Source organism: Pseudochaenichthys georgianus, chromosome 12 (genome assembly GCF_902827115.2).
Source record: "Pseudochaenichthys georgianus chromosome 12, fPseGeo1.2, whole genome shotgun sequence".
In the NCBI taxonomy this organism is placed as follows: Eukaryota; Metazoa; Chordata; class Actinopteri; order Perciformes; family Channichthyidae; genus Pseudochaenichthys; species Pseudochaenichthys georgianus.
The window spans coordinates 114,327-140,000 of record NC_047514.1 but is presented as its reverse complement, the minus strand read 5'-3'; the positions used below and the strand labels follow the sequence as shown (position 1 = coordinate 140,000).

The window sequence follows — 25,674 nt, the reverse complement described above, 5'->3', positions numbered from 1 at the left end:
TAGATGGATAGATAGATAGATAGATAGATGGAAATATAGATAGATAGATGGAAATATAGATAGATGGATAGATAGATAGATGGATGGATAGATAGATGGATATATAGATAGATAGATGGATAGATAGATGGAAATATAGATAGATGGATGGATAGATAGATGGATAGATAGATAGATAGATAGATAGATGGAAATATAGATAGATAGATGGAAATATAGATAGATGGATAGATAGATAGATGGATGGATAGATAGATGGAAATATAGATAGATGGATGGATAGATAGATGGATAGATAGATCTGTCTGAACACACTCCTCGTGACAGTGCTTGATTTCTGTTTGACCAAACACCTCTCATGTTAAGTTTCTTATCAAGTAAGCAAAGGATCACCTTCTCATTCGATTACCATGTTTATCCTAGTCTCCTTCTCACATCAGGCCGAGTTGAGCCTAATCTTGAAACCCTCGACAGCCACCTGGGGCGTGTGTCTGCAGGTGGCTGTAATCTGAACGGTTCAAACACAGTTAGTGTATGGGGGAGATGCAACTCAACAAGAATTGGAAATGACAAGAGGCTGAGCCTTCTGCGTGGAGAGGGTGACACAGGGCCACGGTCGTAAAGCTGAGACCAGCTCGGAAATATATATTATTAGACACAACAGAAAATGATCAAACATGGGGTTACATTTGGAATATTGATATACACTTGCTTTAGTGCCATAGTCTATACAATCATTTTGAGTCAGAATACATGGCCTCATACAGTATGTAGACAATTGATTATGGATATTATGGACTAAAGCAATACGCTGATTTGCGCAGCATGGTGCCAAAGGTGCTTTTATTACTTCCTTATTTCTTGTTTTTCTTGTTGTTCTCATTGTTTGCCTGTACTTGGCACTTATTCCACAGCTCTGGACCACTGTCACCCTCTGTGAGTGGCTTAAGAAGTGTTTACTTTGTAGGCATCAGATACCTGCTTTTACTCATAGCATGGCTTGACCCTAACATCAGAAGCTGAATTACTGAACACAATAATATATAAACCACCTCCCACACATCCTAAAACCTTGGTTTACTGGCGATTCTTTTAAACATACACAAAGAGGAAGAAATAGTGCATTTGTTGGGGACTGTTTTCAGTGGTGGAATAATACACAGTTGATGCTGTGGTGAGTATTTGTGGCAGTAAGACAGTGTGTGTGTGTGTGTGTGTGTGTGTGTGTGTGTGTGTGTGTGTGTGTGTGTGTGTGTGTGTGTGTGGTCTAGCATTACTATACTAAGTCAATGTAATGTCCCCTGAAGTGATGTATACATTGTGTGTGTGTGTGTGTGTGTGTGTGTGTGTGTGTGTGTGTGTGTGTGTGTGTGTGTGTGTGTGTGTGTGTGTGTGTGTGTGTGTGTGTGTGTGTGTGTGTGTGTGTGTGTGTGTGTGTGTGTGTGTGTGTGTGTGTGTGTGTGTGTGTGTGTGTGTGTGTGTGTGTGTGTGTGCGTGTGTGTGTGGAGGAACATGTCAGCTACAGTGAGTCTCAGTATATTAGATACACCGTGATGACACATACAGACTAGTAGAGATGCATTCATTATCACATGTGTTGATAATAGTAAAGAAGTAAATATATGATCAGATACATTATTAATCACAACCCAAATTCCCTTATCTTACACCTTAACTGGCACCTGCCTGCCTGCCTGCCTGCCTGCCTGCCCATAGAGATGTCCAGACTGAGTTTCAACACCGGTTCTGATTTCAATCAAAAGAAATGTCAGAAAAAATCAACACAAAGTAGTCAGTGGAATGAAATGAACCTTATCGCTGTAACTTTGACAGAAGCGAGTGAGTGATGTTATGAAGCACCAACATGACTGTTAGTCGTTAGATCGTTGATTTTCCTGAATGGTCTATTGTTCTTTAAACAAGGTCTGACTCTCAAAAAACAGATTGAAAATATGCATGACACACCTGCTAATTAGTCGTCTATTAAACGCTGGGAGAGAAGGTAATTTATTAATAACTTATAGTCTGATCTTATGTCTTGGATCTGATTCAGCTGTTTTATTTTATTTTATTCGCACTTCTGTAATAACATGGGGGGGCCATGGTGTCAAACTGATTTATGGGCTTCTTAAAATGCGTCATAAAAAACAACATAATGTGTTCATCTGATTTTATCTCCACGTTCTTCCACAACGAGCCAAAAAATGGGCAACTAAAAGTAAAAGTGTAGTAGTAGAAATAGCAAATTTCTCGATTTTAATTTGAATAAATATTCTCTTTCTTTTTTTACCCCCCGTCCCCTCTCTCTCCCTCTCTCTCTCTCTCTCTCCCGCTCTCTCCCTCTCTCTCTCTCTGACCCCCCCTCCCCCCTCTCTTTCCCCTCCATAACACCATTCATTGTTAATATCTTCCACTTCAGTGACGATTTGGAAACAGGGCACTGATCAAAGTGTTGGGTGCTGGGAGTACTGGACGGGGGGGGGGGGGGGGGGGTTTGAACTGGGAGTGGACATTGGCCTAATAAAAGGAATGTGGACTCATTCCCCAGAGAGCTGATGCCATTGGCTGCTGCGAGGAGACAGTGTGTGTATTGTAAGTCCCGTACACTTTGTGATATGACATACACAACGACCCCGGCAGCAGCCGTTCATACAGGAGAATACGTGCACAGAACAGTCATAACGTGCACTGGCTAAATGAGACAGGAATCACAAGGTAATACATTATTAGCGGGGACATTCGTGCTTGCATTCGTCTTTGTGAAACAACACAAGAAATCCTACTAGTTTTCCCAGTAGGCCACCGACAGATTATAAGACAATGGGCCCGTGGAAAGATGAAAATGCATGCCAAATTATTCTCTTATTTAACTTCTTTAGTCAAACAATCTCCCTGCATACAAGTCGCCCCTCAACTTCATTTAATCCTCACCACATTTGAAAACTAACATGAGATGATACCCTAGTTAAGGCCTGTGTCCACATAGCGTTCTTTTTAAAAGTACATCTACTCAAGTACTGTCCTTAAGTACAATTTTGAGGTACTTGTACTTTACTTGATTATGTATATGTTATTATACTTTGTACTTCTACTCCACTACAGTTCAGAGGTACATGGTGTACTTCTACTCCACTACATTATTTAATACCTTTAGTTACTTCACAGATGTGGATGAATGATGTGAAATATAATCAAGTGTTGAATCAGACTTTAGTTCCACCTGGAGTAAATCCACCAGCTACCCTGCAGTCTACAAAGTACTTCAGACTAGCTGCACCTTCACCAGCTACCCTGCAGTCTACAAAGTACTTCAGACTAGCTGCACCTTCACCAGCTCTGAGAACACTTTCATGATCAATCATTATAAAACATATCATATATATTATTCTGAAATGGACCAATCTGCACAACGACTACTTTTACTGTCGCTACTTTTTTTTTTACTGTCGAGAATACTTTTCTACTTTTACTTGAGGAACATTTTGAATGCAGGACTTTTACTGTAACAGAGTATTCCTACACTCTGGTACTTCTACTTTTACTCAAGCACAAGATCTGAGTACTTCTACTTTTACTCAAGAACAAGATCTGAGTACTTCTACTTTTACTCAAGTACAATATCTGAGTACTTCTACTTTTACTCAAGTACAAGATCTGAGTACTTCTACTTTTACTCAAGTACAAGATCTGAGTACTTCTACTTTTACTCAAGCACAAGATCTGAATACTTCTACTTTTACTCAAGTACAAGATCTGAGTACTTCTACTTGTACTCAAGTACAATACCTGAGTACTTCTACTTGTACTCAAGTACAATACCTGAGTACTTCTACTTTTACTCAAGTACAAGATCTGAGTACTTCTACTTTTACTCAAGTACAAGACCTGAGTACTTCTACTTTTACTCAAGTACAATATCTGAGTACTTCTACTTTTACTCAAGAACAAGATCTGAGTACTTCTACTTCTACTCAAGTACAATATCTGAGTACTTCTACTTCTACTCAAGTACAATATCTGAGTACTTCTACGTTTACTCAAGTACAAGATCTGAGTACTTCTACTTTTACTCAAGTACAAGATCTGAGTACTTCTACTTTTACTCAAGTACAAGATCTGAGTACTTCTACTTCTACTCAAGTACAAGATCTGAGTACTTCTACTTTTACTCAAGTATAAGATCTGAGTACTTCTACTTTTACTCAAGGACAAGATCTGAGTACTTCTACTTTTACTCAAGTACAATATCTGAGTACTTCTACTTTTACTCAAGAACAAGATCTGAGTACTTCTACTTCTACTCAAGTACAATATCTGAGTACTTCTACTTCTACTCAAGTACAATATCTGAGTACTTCTACGTTTACTCAAGTACAAGATCTGAGTACTTCTACTTTTACTCAAGTACAAGATCTGAGTACTTCTACTTTTACTCAAGTACAAGATCTGAGTACTTCTACTTCTACTCAAGTACAAGATCTGAGTACTTCTACTTTTACTCAAGTATAAGATCTGAGTACTTCTACTTTTACTCAAGGACAAGATCTGAGTACTTCTACTTCTACTCAGGTACAAGATCTGAGTACTTCTACTTTCACTCAAGTACAAGATCTGAGTACTTCTACTTCTACTCAAGTACAATATCTGAGTACTTCTACTTTTACTCAAGTACAAGATCTGAGTACTTCTACTTTTACTCAAGTATAAGATCTGAGTACTTCTACTTCTACTCAAGTACAAGATCTGAGTACTTCTACTTTTACTCAAGTATAAGATCTGAGTACTTCTACTTTTACTCAAGGACAAGATCTGAGTACTTCTACTTCTACTCAGGTACAAGATCTGAGTACTTCTACTTTCACTCAAGTACAAGATCTGAGTACTTCTACTTCTACTCAAGTACAATATCTGAGTACTTCTACTTTTACTCAAGTACAAGATCTGAGTACTTCTACTTCTACTCAAGTATAAGATCTAAGCCCTTGTTTTTCTGCCTATTGCTGTTTTCGCGCGGCTCAGAGCGTTCATTGAGATCTACAGTATGAACTGCTCGAAAGGCACTGGAGAGGTGAATGTGGACAATTGAGGAGAAGCTTGTATTGGAAAACAAAAACGTAAAAGCCTATTAGTGGAAAAAGATTGAAAAGCTCATTCATACAAAGTAGGAAACCTCCTGTCTGTGCTCAGGGTGAAAACACAATGTCAAACAAATAGATTATAATACCTTTTAAAAATGTAAATCCTGCACCACTATGTAAACCTGCACAGCTCTCATTTTAGTAGCAGAAGATACACATTCTCAAGTGAAGTAAAAGTACCCCATCATCGTACTTAAGTACAATACTTGAGTAGTAGTTGTATGTGAATAAATGGAGCTGAGGCTAACTTCCCATCTCAAATCAGAAACCCCTCATCAATCTCTCTGTGGGTTAATGTAAGTAAGTAAGTAAAACTTTATTTATATAGCACCCTTCTCAACACGGATGTACAAAGTGCTTTACAGTACAGGACACAGGACACAATTCACAATACAACTATAAAATGTAGAATAAAACGCATAAAACGGCAGCAGGTAAGACGTAGGATAAAACATACGACAAAACATCAATAATAAAAAAAAAAAGAAGACAGCCACTAACTCACCTCCTCCGACGACGACCCAAAGGCCTGTCGGAAAGGTGGGTCTTTAACCGCCCCTTAAAAATCTCTATTGAGGCCGAGGTTTTTATTATTTGGGGGCAATGTCTTATCATCACATTCATCAAACATCAAGACGTATCTGATCCAGCGTTAAGTCACTGGCACGCTGTAAGCATGGCTGAGCTGAGTGTTAAATGAAAGGATAGAACAGTCTGACCGCGCCAGACTCTCCCACACAGGAAGAGCAGATTAGAGCTACGAAGAAATAACAGGTTTAAAACCAGGGAGGCTATTTCAGCCACAGGGTCATTTCAGAACATCGTGCTGCTGAACGGAGACATACGGTATGTTGTCGATGATATCTTTTTAATTAGCGGGCCTAAATGTCATAATGCTATCTATGTGAAAAACCTACATTTTACATAGCAACGAGATAGCGACAGGTCACAGCAGGACAGCCGGACAGAATAGTGCAATTATTTCTTTGCCTTCTGGCAGATCTGAGTACCATGGCAGAAATGGCTGCAACAGCGAGTCCTGCACCGGAATGGCTGACTCTTCTCGGAGGGCCTTTCGCTAACACTGCTCTGTAGTAGTTTTTTTACATGCATTGATTCTCTTTCTTTGTTTTTCAGGATTATTCTGCAACGCCACTGCAACTGATTGTCTCTCTGCACCCTGCCAGAACGCAGCGACCTGTGTGGACAACATGAACGACTACGCCTGTATCTGTGCCAAAGACGGTGTTCGATACATGGGCAAACACTGCGAAGAACTGTATGACGCCTGCTCCTTCGCTCCATGCGGAGACTGCTCCAGCACCCCCGGGGAAACAGAGTATCGCTGCATCTGCCCGGACGGTATGGCAGGTGATAACTGCACAGAAGAGGCGGACGAGTGCGAGAGTAACCCCTGCTCTGAGCCCCGAACCCTGTGTGTGGACCAGCTGAACGGATACTTCTGCAGATGTCCCGAAGGCTTCGGAGGACAGGACTGCGGGACACACGTGACCGACTGCATCGATGAGCCCTGCAGGAACAACGGCACGTGCTTGCTGAGACGAGAGGGCTTTGAGTGCCACTGTGCACCGGGCTTCGAGGGGAAGACGTGTGAGGAAGATGTGAACGAGTGTTTGTCCGAGCCCTGTCAGAACGGAGCCATATGTTTGGACGGAGAGGCGGAGTTTCACTGCTTCTGTGTGCCCGGGTTCCAGGGGTACAACTGTGAGATCGACATCAACGAGTGTGCGTCACGACCCTGCGAGAACAACGGCACCTGCATCAACGAGAAGGACCACTACGAGTGCGAGTGCCTGGAGGGATTCGCAGGTACAGTAAACCCACATGACACACACACACACACACACACACACACACACACACACACACACACACACACACACGAAGCATATGTAGGCTACAGGGATGTCACATGGATGTACAAATAGTTATAAGACCATAAGTACAAAAGAACGAGGGAAATCAGGAACCTACCCGAGGAAACAGAGACAACAAAGACGGGCCTAAAGACACACAAGACCAACAAGACACAGCTGGGGGACAGGAAGTAAGACAAGACTAAATGAATTTCAAAATAAAACAGGAAACCAAAACTAAGAACATGACAATTAAAGCTTCATGTCAACTTACATTTCTTACGAATCATCAGAATTGAGTATTGAAAGCCAATCAGTCTAATGATGACACCTGACAAACAATGTTCAAAGTTGCAGGGACTTAACAGATTTAGTGAAATACAATAAAATAACTTGATGTTGTTCCAGAGACAGAAGCTCTGCTGTCAGGGTTGAACATAAGGACCCAAACGCAGTATACAAACAGAAGAGGCAGCTGAATGAATATGAACTTAGGCAAGCTTTATCCAAACACATGAGACAATCAGGCACTGGAGGGAAACAGGAAGTAGAACTAGACGAGACACAGAGGTGATGCATTTCAAAATAAAACTGATCAGAATCAGAAACGGGTTTATTAAGGTTACCACATACGAGGAATTTGACTTGATGTCATGGTGCGTACGTAAAAGTAAAACGCAGATAGAGAACTATTATAAGAAAATAAAACTATACTAACATTACAAATAATACAAAATATAGTAAAATAAAATATGGCAGTATTTACAATGTGATAGAATAAAATATGTGCAGTAATAATAATAAAAACAAAAGATTAGTTTAAGATGTAATCGTGAATCATCGACACAAGGTCTTGTTCTGCTTCTCGTTGAGTTCCCTGAATACTGAAGTGTTTTGTCTGTCCTGATAAAGCGGGCACGAGGAGTATTTTAAGTGCACAGTAAGATGCCGTGAGTCAGGCGTCTTATCTGTGGCTCAGATAAAGACTTTGTGTGAGAGAAAACACTCCTGTCTCGCTTTCCTTACACTCCTCTCTCTCTCTGGAGCCTGCTCAGTGTCAGAGGAGCTCGAGTTATCCGAGGGGTCGCATCAGCATTCCCCCGGGAAGGATCTAAAGAAAGGCTTTCATCACGAACACCACGACAGCCTGATAGAGAGACATTAGGAGTGTTGTTTTTAAGTGACGGATCATGTGATAAACAATGGCACGTTTTTTTACCCACAATATTATCAACATAAAATACTGCCTTTTTCATTCATACTGTATGTTAGAAATATATCACAAATAAGACGACAAATACAAATTATAAATAAAGACAAAAGGGTTCAAATCTGAGGCCATGGTTCTCAGCAGGAAACCGATGGACTGTCCACTCCAAGTAGGGAATGAGTCCTTCCCCCAAGTGAAGGAGTTCAAGCATCTCGGGGCCTTGTTCTCGAGTGAGGGAACAATGGAGCGTGAGATGGACCGGAGAACCGGAGCGGTTCTGCAGTCGCTTTACCGTTGGGACGAAAAGGGAGCTGAGCCAGAAGGCAAAGCTCTCTGTCTACCGGGCCATTTCCCTTCCTACCCTCACCTACGGTCATGAAGGATGGGTCACGACCGAAAGAACGAGATCGCGGATACAAGCGGCCGAGATGGGTTTCCTCCGCAGGGTGGCTGGCGTCTCCCTTAGGGATAAGGTGAGAAGTTCGGTCATCCGGGAGGGACTCGGAGTTGAGCCGCTCCTCCTTCGCGTCGAAAGGAGCCAGTTGAGGTGGTTCGGGCACCTAGTTAGGATGCCACCTGGGCGCCTCCCTAGGAAGGTGTTCCAGTCACGTCCAGCTGGGAAGAGACCGAGGGGTAGACCTAGGACCAGGTGGAGGGATTATATCTCTTCGCTGGCCTGGGAGCGCCTTGGGACCCCCCAGTCAGAGCTGGTTGATGAGGGGAAAGGGACGTTTGGGGCTCTCTGCTGGAACCGACCACGGATAAACTACCTTTTTTATTATGCGTTGTCTTTCTTTATGTAAAATCCTTATTTACCAGATATTTGATTTCTTCTTCATCCTCATCATCATCATTGCTGTACCTCTCCTCCCCCAGGAGTGAACTGTGAGACGGAGATAGATGAGTGTGAGTCCGACCCCTGCCACAACGGAGCCACGTGCCTCGACCTGATCTCCGTTTACTCCTGCCAGTGTCTGCCCGGATTCACTGGCATCGACTGCGAGGTGGACGTGGACGAGTGCCTCAGCGAGCCGTGCCTCAACGGAGCGGTGTGTCGGGACATGGTGAACAGGTGAGGTCAGATGCAGAGGTGGGAAGTAGTGGAGTACAAATACTTCGTTACTGTACTTAAAGGTCACCTATTATGCAAAATACACGTCTTCATGTCTCTTCTACGCTGAACACAAATATAAACGCAACACTTTTGTTTTTGCTCCCATTTTTCATGAGATGAACTCAAAGATCTAAAACATTTTCTATATACACAAAATAACAATTTCTCTCAAATATGGTTCACAAATCTGAAAGAATGTGTGATAGTGAGCACTTCTCCTTTGCCGAGATAATCCATCCCACCTCACAGGTGTGGCATATCAAGATGCTGATTAGACAGCATGATTATTGCACAGGTGTGCCTTAGGCTGGCCACCATAAAAGGCCACTCTGAAACGTGCAGTTTTGCTTTATTTGGGGGGTCTGGGGGGGTCCGAAAACCAGGCAGTATCTGGTGTGAGGGGTAGGGGTAGGGTTAGGGTAATGTTGTGAATCGAGTGGCCCGTGGTGGTGGTGGGGTTATGGTATGGGCAGGCGTATGTTATGGAAGACGAACACAGGCCACTCGATTCACAACATTACCCTACCCCTACCCCTACCCCTCACACCAGATACTGAGCTGATCAGATTTTGGCCACTTTATGATGTCATAACGATGTGTTGTCTTGTGTAGCCATTAGCCAATCAGCAACAAGGTAACCCCCCCCCCCCCCCCCCCCTTATCACCTGAATCTCCTCTAGAGCTCCATTGAGTTCTTTGTAACCAAATGTCTCTCAGAGGGGCGTGGGGAGGGGCTCCTTATTTTCATCTAAAGTAACAGACAGAGAATCAGCACTTTGGAAACAGGGCTGAAACAGAGGGGATTATGGGTAATGCTGCAATGATCTGTTCGGTGTTTCAGCCAATCAGAGACAGGCTCTGTGTATATCTGAGACCTGTGATATATTGATGAAAGACAGTATAATAGAGGACCTTTAAGGGAATTATAATTTCTCGTCGTCCTGCTGTATAAAACTTGTGTGTGTGTGTGTGTGTGTGTGTGTGTGTGTGTGTGTGTGTGTGTGTGTGTGTGTGTGTGTGTGTGTGTGTGTGTGTGTGTGTGTGTGTGTGTGTGTGTGTGTGTGTGTGTGTGTGTGTGTGTGTGTGTGTGTGTGTGTGTGTGTGTGTGTGTGTGTGTGTGTGTGTGTGTGTGTGTGTGTGTGTGTGTGTGTGTGTGTGTGTGTTAGCTATGAGTGTGACTGCAGTGATACAGGTTTCCAGGGAGACTTCTGTGAGCTGGACATCCCAGAGTGTGCCTCTGATCCCTGTCAGCACGGAGCCACGTGCTCAGAGGGAGTCAGAGAATACACCTGCCTCTGCTGGCCAGGTGAGGAACTACATGATGCTCCTTTCTTTAACAATACAGCATGTTAGGGTGGTGAAGAGCAGAGGAGGGAGAAGTACTCTGATCTTGTACTTGAGTAAAAGTAGAAGTACTCAGATCTTGTACTTGAGTAAAAGTAGAAGTACTCAGATATTGTCCTTGAGTAAAAGTAGAAGTACTCCGATCTTGTACTTAGTAAAAGTAGAAGTACTCTGATCTTGTACTTGAGTAAAAGTAGAAGTACTCAGATCTTGTTCTTGAGTAAAAGTAGAAGTACTCAGATCTTGTACTTGAGTAAAAGTAGAAGTACTCAGATCTTGTACTTGAGTAAAAGTAGAAGTACTCAGATATTGTCCTTGAGTAAAAGTAGAAGTACTCAGATCTTGTACTTGAGTAAAAGTAGAAGTACTCAGATCTTGTACTTGAGTAAAGGTAGAAGTACTCAGAACTTGTACTTGAGTAAAAGTAGAAGTACCAGAGTGTAGGAATACTCTGTTACAGTAAAAGTCCTCATTCAAAATGTTCCTCAAGTGAAAGTAGAAAAGTATTCTCATCTAAATATAGTGAAAGACAGTGAAAGTAGTCGTTGTGCAGATTGGTCCATTTCAGAATAATATATATGATATGTTTTATAATGATTGATCATGAAAGTGTTCTCAAAGCTGGTGAAGGTGCAGCTAGTCTGAAGTACTTTGTAGACTGCAGGGTAGCTGGTGGATTTACTCCAGGAACTAAAGTCTGATTTAACACTTGGTTATATTTCACATAATTTATCCACATCTGTGAAGTAACTAAAGGTATTAAATACATGTAGTGGAGTAAAAGTACAAAGTACAATAAGATGGACCTCAAACCTCAAAATTGTACTTAAGTAGAGTGTACTTAGTTACATTTAACTCCAGGCTCTCAAACACAAGTGACACTTGTTTCTTGTCGTGCTCTAGGTTATGAGGGACCAAACTGTGAGGTGGATATCGATGAGTGTGCTGAGCAGCCGTGTGAAAACGCCGGCGAGTGTTTCGAGCGCTCCGACCCGTCTCACTGGGATCTGGACTGGGATCTGAGCTTTGCAGACGCAGCTGGATACATCTGCCAGTGCCAGCAAGGGTTCGCAGGTGAGAGAAACTAAAGAAAACCCATCAGCCATAACATCTCCATCGCAGCTTCTGAAATCTCCTCACAAATGTATTTGACATTACAGGAGAGAACTGCTCCGTGAACATCGATGAATGTGAGTCTGAGCCGTGCCAGAACGGAGGCACCTGTGAGGATCAGATCAACGGATACACCTGTACCTGCGCTCAGGGATTTCTAGGTGGGTCTGGGAGGCAATCATTCGTTGTATGTTGTCAAGGAGATTCAAAGGTTTTAATGTCTGCGCATAAGCTACAGCGTAGAAATGGAAATCTTATGACCTGACGATGCAACATATATCATAAAATACTACAAGAAGTCTATATACATGTAAATAGAATATGAGAACAGGATGTAAATATTGGTCAGTAAGACGAATTTAAATACGGTTTATTACGGTGAGTTGGAGAAGTAAAAAAAAAGTCTTCCGCCTGGATTTAAAAGTAGTCAGAGTTGCAGCTTTGTTCCAGATATTTGACAACATCCCTAACCAAATTCTCACACTCCTCTACCCCTAGTCTTCCCGTGAAATTATAGTTCTTATTGAAATAGAATGGGATGCCTAGCTAAGATAAGATAAGATAAGATGGACTTTTATTAATCCCTCGTGGGGAAATTGTGTTAGGAGCAGTGTGCGGCCATTTTGAACGGCGCCCGGGGAGCAGTGTAGCGAACGGTGCCTTGCTCAGGGACACCTCGGTAGCACTTGGTCTTGCCGGGACTTGAACCGGTGACCTAGCAGCATATCTAACCCTAAGTGTGTTTCCCCTCCAGGTGAGCACTGTGAGGTGGACATTGATGAGTGTGAGAGCCAGCCTTGTCAAAATGGAGGCTGGTGTGAAGACGGCTGCGCCTCCTACACCTGCCACTGTCCTGAAGAAGAGCCGGGAGAACTTCCCTGGGGAGGAGACCTCTGTGATGTGAAACTCTACGGCTGTGTGGACCACGAATGCCAAAATGGAGCCACCTGCCACCCCTGGCTATCGGAGGAGAACCACGGCCACACCTGCCTCTGCCCTCACGGTTTCTACGATGAGCAATGCTCCACCAGAACAACCTTCTCCTTCTCCACCCCTGGGTTTGTCCTCATCCAGGTCGATCTGGAGGAGAGGACACGAAGGGAAGTTGAACACCAGATCCATCGGGGTCTCGGGGTCCAACTACGCTTCAGGACAACTATTCCCAACATGCTGCTTTTCTACAGAGGAGACGTGGACAGCCACCTCATTCTGGAGATCGTGAATGGCGGTCTTCATGCTAAAGCCTTCTCTGAGGAGTCTGAGCTGGATGTGAGGTTTCCTGGTCTGGTCAGTGATGGGGGATGGAGGGACGCTCACGTGTTTGTAGATGACGGAGGATTGGTTTTGATCGTTAGGGGTCCAGGATGTGACAGAGACGGGTGCCGAGTGACGGACGGAGGTGCTGATGAACCGCCGTTCCAGCCCTCTGAAGCCTTCTCTCAGGTTTATATAGGAGGAGCACCAGAGGAGCTTTTAGAGGTTTCTGTGAGCGGAGCAGGGTTTATTGGATGCATGGAGGACTTGATGATCGACTCTAAACCCATTCTGCCTCAAACTCTTCCTGAAGACCAGGTTCACGAGCTGGGCTGCAGTAAAACTGAATGGTGTAAGCCGGACCCCTGCAGTGGAAACGGCCGCTGTGTGGATCTGTGGATCAGCTTTCAATGCGACTGCTACCGGCCGTACCACAGTGACAGCTGCTCCGAAGGTGAGTCGCTCTTTTCTAATACAGTACTCCATGCACAAGAAGGTACTAACATAGACATGTCCCGCCACTGGGGAGTAGTGGAGTACAAATACTTTGTTACTGTACTTAAGTACATTCTTCTGGTATCAGTACTTTACTCCACTACTTATTTTTCTGTCGACTTTCTACTTTGACTTCTTACATTTTGAACACAAATACCTGTACTTTCTACTTCTTACATGTTGAACTCAAATACCTGTACTTTCTACTTCTTACATGTTGAACTCAAATACCTGTACTTTCTACTTCTCACATGTTGAACTCAAATACCTGTACTTTCTACTTCTTACATGTTGAACTCAAATACCTGTACTTTCTACTTCTCACATGTTGAACTCAAATACCTGTACTTTCTACTTCTTACATGTTGAACTCAAATACCTGTACTTTCTACTTCTCACATGTTGAACTCAAATACCTGTACTTTCTACTTCTCACATGTTGAACTCAAATACCTGTACTTTCTACTTCTTACATGTTGAACTCAAATACCTGTACTTTCTACTTCTTACATGTTGAACTCAAATACCTGTACTTTCTACTTCTCACATGTTGAACTCAAATACCTGTACTTTCTACTTCTTACATGTTGAACTCAAATACCTGTACTTTCTACTTCTTACATGTTGAACTCAAATACCTGTACTTTCTACTTCTTACATGTTGAACTCAAATACCTGTACTTTCTACTTCTTACATGTTGAACTCAAATACCTGTACTTTCTACTTCTCACATATTGAACACAAATACCTGTACTTTCTACTTCTTACATGTTGAACTCAAATACCTGTACTTTCTACTTCTCACATATTGAACACAAATACCTGTACTTTCTACTTCTTACATGTTGAACTCAAATACCTGTACTTTCTACTTCTTACATGTTGAACTCAAATACCTGTACTTTCTACTTCTCACATGTTGAACTCAAATACCTGTACTTTCTACTTCTTACATGTTGAACTCAAATACCTGTACTTTCTACTTCTTACATGTTGAACACAAATACCTGTACTTTCTACTTCTCTCATTTCCCAAACAGCTGGTTCCTTTAGTCTGAATGTGTACTTCTACTTTCACCAGAGTATTTTTAAACACGAGTATCTGTACTTCTACTTGAGTAAAGGGATAGTGAGGTGGGCTGAAGATTTAAGGTTGTGAGTTCAAATCCCACCAGGAACACCACCACTTGAGTAAGGCACTTAGCCCTTAGTTACTCCAGGGAGAATGACCCTGTAATCGGTAATTGTAAGTTGCTTTGGAGAAAAGCGTCAGCTAAATGAAATGTAAAATAATGTAATAATAAAGGATGTGTGTACTTTTGCCATCTCTGCAGAGTTCCCTTCATGGACGTACAGCCACGAGGACACGAAGAGCTTCAGTGCGTATGATGTGGGGAAAAGCCACGAGAGCAGCTTCAACGTTTCCTTCTTCCTGAGGTCCTTACAGCCGGACGGACTGCTCTTCCAGCTGAGGAAACAATCAGTGGGGCGGGAGGAGGAGGGAGAGGTCTATTTCTCCGTCTACCTGGGCATGGGGAGGCTGTTTGTCAGCTCTCTGCCCAACAGTGCCCCTCTGACAGCCCCCATATTCGTGACGACTGGCGAAAAACAGCTCCTTCAGGTGGAGGTGCATCACAAACAGGTGATTCTGGAGCACTTAGGCCTGCGCTACGGGATAGGAGAGATCCCCGAAGTGACTGTGAACAGTGGAGATCAGGCCTTTGTGGGGGGGCTTCCAGCTGAGTGGGACTCTGAAGGTTGGGGGGGGAATTATAAAGGATGCCTGCAGGACCTCAGGCTGGACTCGGTGCATCTGGATGTGGACGCGTGGAACAGCTCTGAAGACGAGGAGGGGTATCTGCCGAGCGACGCTGAACATATAAAGGAGGGCTGCGTCAGTGACGACACCTGCAGGGTGAGAGGGGCTCCTTTCATTTCAATGCTTTTAAAAGTACATTTTGAGAGACTTGAGTCTTTCCATGTTTTGCTACTTCACAGTTTTGGTCCTTCAGAACCTCGAGGACGAAAAGTTTCACTTGTGTGTATGAGAGCTTTAGCTGTGGTTAAATGTAACTTATTACATGGCTTAGTTGAATACTCTATTCTGATTGGTCAATTCAGAACACGTGACACGTTGTTAATACCGAACAGACAGACCGCTGTCAAGGACTTATTGACCGTTGTTAAGGACGCTCACATCTTCAGAAAGAAGTCCGGTCGATTGAACTGTATACAGTTGGGCCGAAAAGCAAACTGCATGCAGTTTGCTTTTCGAACTGGGACATGAAAAACAGCGCAGAAGTAACGGGGCAGAAACCCTCCTTTTTACGCAGCGGTCCAGACACAGACATCAAACGGTGACACATATTCACTTGCCAGTTACTTTGGCATCAGGGCAGGGATATCTAGATACTTTCCAAGGTTTGACATCATGAATTGTGCTACTTTTAAAGCAAGCAGCGATGTTTTCAAATCTGTAATCAGAAAGCTCCTCAAAAACGCTATCGAAGCAGTTCCTGCCGTTGCTACGTTAGTTCAAACAGTAACATCGGACTATTTTTCTTCGCGGATGCATGTACATTTGAATCAATACATACAACTATTTTTTAAATCAATAAAATCATTTTCTAAATCCATAAAAGCATTTCAATTAATATTGGGAGTCATAACGTTACTTTGTTGAGAATGTGGCCGTGTGACAAGCGGGATAATGTGCAGCGACTTGGTCATTATGGGGAAAAGAACACCTTCATGCCGATCTAGATCCCTCCGCTTCGCGTCGGGCTCCTGATCAGCCTGTCGGTGTTCTTTTCCCCATAATGACCGCGTCGCAGCACATTATCCCTTACTTAGTGCATTTACTCAAGTACTGTACTTAAGTACAATTTTGAGGTACTTGTACTTTACTTCAGTATTTCCATGTTATGCTACTGTGTACTTCTACTCCACTACATTTATTTTATACCAGAATATCATGTATTTTATATATATATATAAGTAACTGTGTTACTGAGTGTTAAATACATGTAATGGAGTAGAAGTATAAAGTAGCCCAAGTATGTCCAATATGTCCAAAAGCACTTAAGTAAATATATTTATTTACTTTCCACTGAAAGGTCCCGTGTCACGGCCATTTCTACTGATCATAACTCCGTTGTTGAGGTCGACTAGAATAAATGTATATTGTTCAATTCTCCAAACTCACATTGGTTTCTCACAGCTTCTCTGTATAGTATGTGTATTCACTCTCTGTCCTACACGGCTTGCTGTAGCTGCCCCCCCCCCCCCCTGTGAGCCCAGTGGCCGACAGCGAGACAGCGAAACCCAGCCCGAAACACACACACACACCCGCAGCCTGGCTGGGAGTTTGTGTGTGTGCTCAGGCTGAGTTCCGCAGTGTCTCGCTGTGTCGCCGACCCCACACCAGTGAGCCAGCTCACACAGTCCCGCTCCTCGCAGCAGCGAGCCTCGCAACGTCCCGCCGAGTGTGTGTGTGAGGAAGTCCGCGGATTGGTCCAAACGTAGTGGCTCCGCGGATGTAACGTAACGGCTCCGGTTAGGCGTTACAAATGGACCAATCCGCCTAGCCGTTACGTTACGTCACTATACCCGAAATACGTCACTATACCCAAGAAGTAAACAATGGAAAGAGAGAAATGTCCAACGAGGCGTTCTGGGGCAGCAGACAGGTCTTTCCTGTGTTAGAGTTTACTCGCTACAGGGTGCGCTTTGAGGGTTTGTGACGCTGCAGACCGTTTACATGCAGAAAAAGCTTCATAACAGAGAGGGGACTCAAGGAGGGACTAGAGAGGGGAACTGGAGAGGGGACTAGAGGTGGGATTAGAGGTGGGACTAGAAGTGGGACTAGAGAATTGACTAGAGGTGGGACTAGAGTAGGGACTAGAGAATTGACTAGAGGTGGGACTAGAGTAGGGACTAGAGAATTGACTAGAGGTGGGACTAGAGGTGGGACTAGAGAATTGACTAGAGGTGGGACTAGAGAATTGACTAGAGGTGGGACTAGAGAATTGACTAGAGGTGGGACTAGAGAATTGACTAGAGGTGGGACTAGAGAATTGACTAGAGGTGGGACTAGAGAATTGACTAGAGGTGGGACTAGAGAATTGACTAGAGGTGGGACTAGAGGTGGGACTAGAGAATTGACTAGAGGTGGGACTAGAGAATTGACTAGAGGTGGGACTAGAGAATTGACTAGAGGTGGGACTAGAGAATTGACTAGAGGTGGGACTAGAGAATTGACTAGAGGTGGGACTAGAGGTGGGACTAGAGAATTGACTAGAGGTGGGACTAGAGAATTGACTAGAGGTGGGACTAGAGAATTGACTAGAGGTGGGACTAGAGAATTGACTTGAGGTGGGACTAGAGAATTGACTAGAGGTGGGACTAGAGAATTGACTAGAGGTGGGACTTGAGTAGGGACTAGAGAAGGGACTTGGGAAGGGACCAGAGAGGGGACTAGAGAAGTGACTAGAGGAGGGACTTGAGTAGGGACTAGGGACTAGAGAATTGACTAGAGGTGGGACTAGAGAATTGACTAGAGGTGGGACTTGAGAAGGGACTTGCGGAGGGACTCGGGAAGGGACCAGAGAGGGGACTAGAGAGGGGACTCGAGAAGGGAACTCGAGAGGTGACTTGAGAGGGAACTGGAGAGGGGACTAGAGGTGGGATTATAGAATTGACTAGAGATGGGACTTGAGTAGGGACTAGAGGTGGGACTTGAGTAGGGACTAGAGAATTGACTAGAGGTGGGACTTGAGTAGGGACTTGCGGAGGGACTCGGGAAGGGACCAGAGAGGGGACTAGAGAAGTGACTAGAGGAGGGACTTGAGAAGGGACAAGGGGACGGTTAATAACCAGAAGAGCATGACATGGGACCTTTAAAATAGATATGTGTAGCATCAGGAAGACCGCACACAGCCTTGATTGGTTTATCGATGTCTATTATCTCAATTAAAAGCGTTGCCATGTGTCCTCATGGAAGCAGATGTTCGAACACAAGGCATCCTGTAGGAAATCGCTTCATGGTTATGGCACCATCTGGTGGATCAGTGGAGTTATCAATGCTGTTTCAAGTCTGCTCTTGATTTGCTGCACTGAAAGAACGGAAACGTTGACTTTAATTACATGCATTATGTCAACCTAACTGTAACAGGTTAGTTGAAAGCAATATTATTAAGCTGAACCCAAATATGTTGTATTTGAACTTAATATAACTGCTTTCAACTAACCTAATGCAGTTGTGTAAAATCTGTTGACGTTTAATTGAAGTCAACGTTTCAGTGTTTTCAGTTTGTGTGAGTTCCTTATATGTTTAGGATAAGATTGTATTCATCCAGAAGGAAGTTGTTGTACCAGAGTTACAAAAATACAATAAACACAGCAGCATAACAATAAAACTGAACAAGTGCAGTAAAAACAGCAACTCAATAACTACAGGAAACACAGACGGTCACATAATTAAGTAAATATTGACAGTATTTAGAAGTGCAAACATCGTAGTGGCAGATACGATATCATAGAACATTATCAACAATTAATAATAATGATATTGCCCATGTTATATAGCAGCGAGTGTTTTGTAATGGTAACGATATTTATATTACACTTAGTTTTAGTGTGAAGTTCTCCAGCTCTCGAGTTTGATGGCCGCTGGGAAGAAAGACCTCCCGTGGCTCCGTGGCGGTCTTTATAAATATTATATATTCACTCTCAATGCTTCCCCCTTCAGACGAAGCCTTGTCAGAACGGAGGGAGGTGCACCGTCACCTTCAACGACTTCACCTGCTCCTGTGCGGAGGAATACACCGGAAAGACCTGTGAGACGCGGGTGTGGTGCGTCAGCGACCCCTGCGTCAACGGGGGACACTGTGTGGACCTGCCCGACGGATACGAGTGTAAGAACTTCTTCATGATTTCATAACTGCGGCTCGTCAGAAATAAGTCCACTTCTTTGGATAATGCCAGAGCTTTTATGTTTACCTCACATCCATTATTTGTCTTCAATTCGCCGGATGAGCTAAATATTCGTGAAGATATTTGAGGATACAAGAAGCATGCTAATGTAGTTAAAGTATTACGACTGAATAAAGACACTTTGTCTTAAGAGCTGAGAGTTTTCACGGGACTTTAAAATGATTACTCTCCAGGATTGTACAGCATATCAACACTAGGATTTGTGCTTATAAATCTGCTTTAAAATAAAAATATGATCATAATTCTATTTGACGTCTTATATACTATTTAGATTATTTAGTGGTATTTTTACACACACACACACACACACACACACACACACACACACACACACACACACACACACACACACACACACACACACACACACACACACACACACACACACACACACACACACACACACACACACACACACACACACACACACACACACACACACACACACACACACACACACACACACACACACACACGATGTGGGTGATTGTATAGCTCTTCTATGGAAGCAAATAAGAGACAGAATGATTTGAATGGTATCAGACACCGAAATGTTTACTTTGAAAAATCATGTATCTGAATTTTTTTGTTCCGAATTTACCATTCGAATGTTTTTTAACTTGAATGGTTAGATCTGAATTTGTGAACACGGAAACAAATACATTGAAATTCAGCTTTTGAAATTGCGTATCAAGATATTTCAGATTTTTATTTCACATGAATTCGGAACAAAAAAATCAGATGCATGGTTTTCAAAGTCAACATGTTCAATGCTATACATTCGGTGTCTGATCAAGTTCAAAGAATTCCGTCTCTTACTTGCTTCCATACTCTGCAACAAACAAATGTCACTCACAATAAAATGAGATAAAATACAAATAACGATGCACCCTCTTCTCCACGTTGACCCGCAGGTGTGGTCAACGCCACGTTTGAGAACAACCCCGTGCAGTTCAGCGCGGGCGGCTCCCTCTCCGATCCCGTCTCGAACGTCTACCTGGAGCTGAGGAGCCGCTCCGAGAACGCTGTGGTCCTTCGCGCCTCGTGGGGCTCAGACCTGCTGCTCGTGGGCCTCGTGGACTCCTCCGTGCGGGTAGAGATCCACGCGAGGAACAACGTGGAGTCGCTGGCCTTCACGGGAGTTCGTCGAGTGGCAGACGGCAGCTGGCATCGCGTGAACATCTCCATGGCTGAGAAGCGGCGGAAAGCCTCTCCTTGGATCATCACCGTGGACGGGATCACGGACGCCAGCAGCTTCCCTCAGAGGACGGGAAGTATCCGCTTTCTCAACGAAAAGGCCTCGACGCTGGCCATCGCTGAGAGTTTCACCGGCTGCTTGGGAGCAGTGAGGGTCGGTGGGGTCTATCTCCCTTTCGTGGACGACTATAAAGCCCCCCAAGTGTCTCAATTCCACTCGGTTGGGAAACCAAAGATCGGATTGGGTTGTCGGAGCGAACCGGTGTGTGATTCGGACCCCTGTGTGAACGGAGCCACGTGCGAAGACCTGTTCAATAAGTTTGGCTGTGTGTGTGACCCGGGTTGGGAGGGGGATCGGTGTGAGAGAGACACTGATGACTGCGCGTCTCAGCCCTGTGTTCACGGCGGCTGTCGGGACCACTTGGCCGGGTTTGAGTGCCGGTGCCACCCTGGATATGCCGGCACTCTGTGTGACGAGGATCTGAACGAGTGCGGGCTTCATCCCTGCGAACATGGAGGCACGTGTCAGGACGGACCCAACATGTTCACCTGCGTGTGTCCAAAGGGATACAGCGGGCCCCTGTGCCAGTGAGTACAAATACTTCCTTACTGTACATCTTTCTGTTATCAGTACTTTACTCCACTACTTATTTTCCTGACGTCTTTTTACTTTGACTTCTTACACAAATACCTGTACTTTCTACTTCTTACATGTTGAACTCAAATACCTGTACTTTCTACTTCTCAGTAAGAAGTAGAAAGTACAGGTATTTGAGTTCAACATGTAAGAAGTAGAAAGTACAGGTATTTGAGTTCAACATGTAAGAAGTAGAAAGTACAGGTATTTGAGTTCAACATGAGAGAAGTAGAAAGTACAGGTATTTGAGTTCAACATGTAAGAAGTAGAAAGTACAGGTATTTGAGTTCAACATGTAAGAAGTAGAAAGTACAGGTATTTGAGTTCAACATGTAAGAAGTAGAAAGTACAGGTATTTGAGTTCAACATGTAAGAAGTAGAAAGTACAGGTATTTGAGTTCAACATGTAAGAAGTAGAAAGTACAGGTATTTGAGTTCAACATGTAAGAAGTAGAAAGTACAGGTATTTGAGTTCAACATGTAAGAAGTAGAAAGTACAGGTATTTGAGTTCAACATGTAAGAAGTAGAAAGTACAGGTATTTGAGTTCAACATGTAAGAAGTAGAAAGTGCAGGTATTTGAGTTCAACATGTGAGAAGTTCTCTCATATTGAACTCAAATACCTGAACTTTCTACTTCTCACATGTTGAACTCAAATACCTGTACTTTCTACTTCTCTCATGTTGAACTCAAATACCTGTACTTTCTACTTCTCACATGTTGAACTCAAATACCTGTACTTTCTACTTCTTACATGTTGAACTCAAATACCTGTACTTTCTACTTCTCTCATGTTGAACTCAAATACCTGTACTTTCTACTTCTCTCATTTCCCAAACAGCTGGTTCCTTTAGTCTGAATGTGTGTTTGGTGCGTGATCATTATTCTTTAGAGTCACTGCGTGCCTATTGGTTGGAACACGATCCGTGTATCCATCACTTCCTGGTCTTCTCTAAAGAAGAGGGACCAATGGAAACGTTGTCATGTTGCCGTTGATCACCATGGAAACATTCATTAGCTAACAATGACATTATTGTTCTATTGATATAAAGGGAGGTCAGGTACTCTTTAAAGCAGCTGCTAGTTATGGGTACTTTCTACTGAAGCACACTTCAAAGCCTCTTTACTTTCACTTGAGTAAAGAAGTTTAGTCAGTACTTCTACTTTCACCAGAGTATTTTTAAACACGAGTATCTGTACTTCTACTTGAGGAAAGGATGTGTGTACTGGGCTATCTCTAGAAACATTAACCCTCTTTTTCCACCAGGTGGAACTACCCTCCGATACAGTGTGTTGAAGACGTGCTCTGTGAGAATGATGGCGTCTGCAGTGATGGACTGTGGGGAGCAAACTGCACCTGTGTGCCCGGATTCACAGGAAGCAGGTGAGCACACTTTTGATATATATTTTGTTCCTTCCAAATATTGTTAAAGACTAGATCAGGGTGTCCAAACTTGTTTCACTCAGGGCCACATACAGAAAAATAAAGGGCTGAGCCGCTCACTAGAGGTGAGGTGTATCGCGTTATAACTTATAAGTTAGCAAAATCATTCAAATGTCGGTAAATAATGCTCGATACTTGAAAATGAAACATCCCAGCTCTCCAGAGGGTTTCATTTATTTAGTTAGCAGCTCATCCCTTAAAACAGAAGCTTCAGATTGCTTATAAAAAGAGGAAATATGAAGGGCGTAGCGTCAGGAAATAAAACCCTCTCTCTTTTCCTCCGTACCCACATCTCTAAAATCGGGGGAACAACGGAGCTGATCCAGATTTGCGTCCGATATGACGTAATATCTGAAATGTGGACCCACGGGCCAATCAGAAACGTTGCTATCAGTCAATGCATTTGTCACGTCCCGCATCGACTACTGTAACGCCATCCTCTCAGGCATACCCACCAAGCTCATCAATAAACTACAAATCATACAGAGCTCCGCAGCCCGGATCATCACCGGCACCAAGGCCTCCGAACACATCATCCTCATCCAACTCCACTGGCTCCCCGTTCAATCCCGTATCAACTTGAAAAACCTACTGCTCACTTACAAAGCCCTACATAACCTGCCCCCCCCCTATCTGGCTGACCTTCTTCAGGAGTACCCCCCCTCTCGCTCCCTCCGCTCCTCCTCTGCTGGTAGCTGACCGTCCCCACCCCACGCCTCGTCACCATGGGTGCTCGGGCTGTTAGCTGCACTGCTCCCAGACTCTGGAACTCCCTCCCCCCGCACATGCGACAGTCAGACACAACCACCATATTCAAATCCCAATTTAAAACCCACCTGTTCAAATCTGCCTACTCCCAAAAAAAACCCTCCCTTGACCCGGGAGTCCTGGCCAACTACAGACCCATTTCCAACCTTCCTTTTCTATCAAAGGTGCTGGAAAAACTAGTTTCTGCCCAGCTCCAGGACCACCTAAACTCCAATAACCTATTTGAGAAGTTCCAGTCTGGTTTCCGCTCAGGCCACAGCACAGAAACTGCCCTGGTCAACGACCTGCTGATGACGGCTGATGCTGGCTCTCCCTCTCCTCATCCTCCTCGATCTCACTGCAGCTTTCGACACCGTCGATCACGGCATCCTCCTCCATCGTCTGCACTCCACCATCGGACTCTCCCCTTGACTGATTCAGATCATACCTCACCGGGAGAACAGAGTACGTCTCCTTGGGCGAGGCAGAGTCGGGTACCCACAACGTCACCTGTGGTGTCCCTCAAGGATCAGTTCTCGGCCCCACCCTCTTCACACTCTACATGCTCCCCCTTGGCTCTATCATCAGCCGACATGGAGTATCATTCCATTGCTATGCTGATGACACCCAACTGTACCTCAGGATCAACCCTACCTCCTCTGCAGCCCTGCCTTCACCCACACTCACTGCCTGCCTGGAGGAGATACAGGCGTGGATGAAGCAAAACTTCCTGAAACTCAACAGCTCCAAGACCGAAGCCATTATAGTTGGCACCCCACACCAGGTTCGGTCATCCACCATCACCACCATCACCTTCTCCGGCCAGGACATTACCCTCTCCTCAATAGTCACCAACCTGGGTGTTAAGATGGACGCCCATCTGACCTTTGAGGCCCACATTAAACAGCTGTGCAAGAACTCCTTTTACCACCTCAGGAACATCGCCAAACTCCGCCCCACACTCACTCTGTCTGATGCCGAAAAGCTGGTCCATGCCTTTGTCTCCTCCAGGCTGGATTACTGCAATGCACTCGTCATCGGGATCCCTCACAGAAGCATCCAGAAGCTCCAATACATTCAGAACAGCGCTGCTAGGATCCTGATGAGGGTGCGCAAATATGATCACATCACCCCCGTCCTTAAAGCACTACACTGGCTCCCCGTGGAACTGAGGATCGAATTCAAGGTCTCCGTCCTCACCCACCAGTGTGTCCATGGAACTGCCCCTCCCTACCTCAAGGAACTCCTCACCCCCCATACCTCCTTGCGGACCACCCGCTCCAGCAACTCCAACTTCCTCAAACCCCCCAGGACTAAGCTCCGTACTATGGGAGACCGGGCCTTCTGCTCGGCTGCTCCCAGTCTGTGGAATGCTCTCCCCGACCACATGAGAGCACCCCAGACCGTGGAGGCTTTTAAAAAAGGCCTCAAAACCCATCTCTTCAAAAGAGCCTTTGCCTAGACATTTTTATCACCCTTTTATTTTTGTATTGCTTTTTATTAATTCTACCGTGTTGTGTAATGTTTATTTATACTGTTCATGCTCACTACTTGTAGCACTTCGGGATTTGAAATCAAATATGAAGTGCTTTATAAATGGAACCCATTATTATTATTATTACTCACTGTAGTGCTCCCCATTATATGTTTCATTTGTGTCCACTTGCCTGTCTCCTCCATGATTTCCTGTTTGTGTTTTTATCATGTTCTGTTGCCTATTAGCGTTTTTTTTAACTAATCCTACGATGTCCTCGGGTGTCATGAAAAGCGGCCAAAAATAAAATGTATTATTATTATTATTATCAGAAACAATGCCCGACTGTTTTGGACGTAATATGGTCGGTGTTTACATTAGCATCGCTAACACTCAGAGCTAACCTGTACTGGAGAGCATGTGTGTGAAGAAGCAGGAAGTAGAAAGGAACTCACCTCGTGGTGTAACCGGGAGAGAGGAAGCCTTTGAGCTCCAGACTGTTTCAGATCCTTGATAATCCATGATATGGCGTTTCATCACGGCAGCATTTAGTTTAGACGGTAGCTGCCGGGTCCCGCATGAGCTCAGACCCCTCCTCTTTAAAGCTTTATCCCCAAATCAGCACTTTTGAAACA

General features: G+C 44.1%; 1 protein-coding gene across 1 annotated transcript in view; it reads left to right on the top strand.

Moving 5' to 3' along the window:
- The window catches only part of crb2a (crumbs cell polarity complex component 2a), a 37,546-nt gene that overhangs the window by 7,048 nt on the left and 4,824 nt on the right, over positions 1–25,674 (top strand). The window contains exons 2-11 of the mRNA XM_034095403.2: positions 6,276–6,968; positions 9,102–9,297; positions 10,506–10,645; positions 11,587–11,757; positions 11,844–11,957; positions 12,551–13,504; positions 14,881–15,461; positions 19,296–19,461; positions 20,455–21,325; positions 22,642–22,758. Coding sequence (XP_033951294.1) covers positions 6,276–6,968; positions 9,102–9,297; positions 10,506–10,645; positions 11,587–11,757; positions 11,844–11,957; positions 12,551–13,504; positions 14,881–15,461; positions 19,296–19,461; positions 20,455–21,325; positions 22,642–22,758 — 4,003 coding nt within the window. The remainder of the gene's footprint in view (positions 1–6,275; positions 6,969–9,101; positions 9,298–10,505; positions 10,646–11,586; positions 11,758–11,843; positions 11,958–12,550; positions 13,505–14,880; positions 15,462–19,295; positions 19,462–20,454; positions 21,326–22,641; positions 22,759–25,674) is intronic.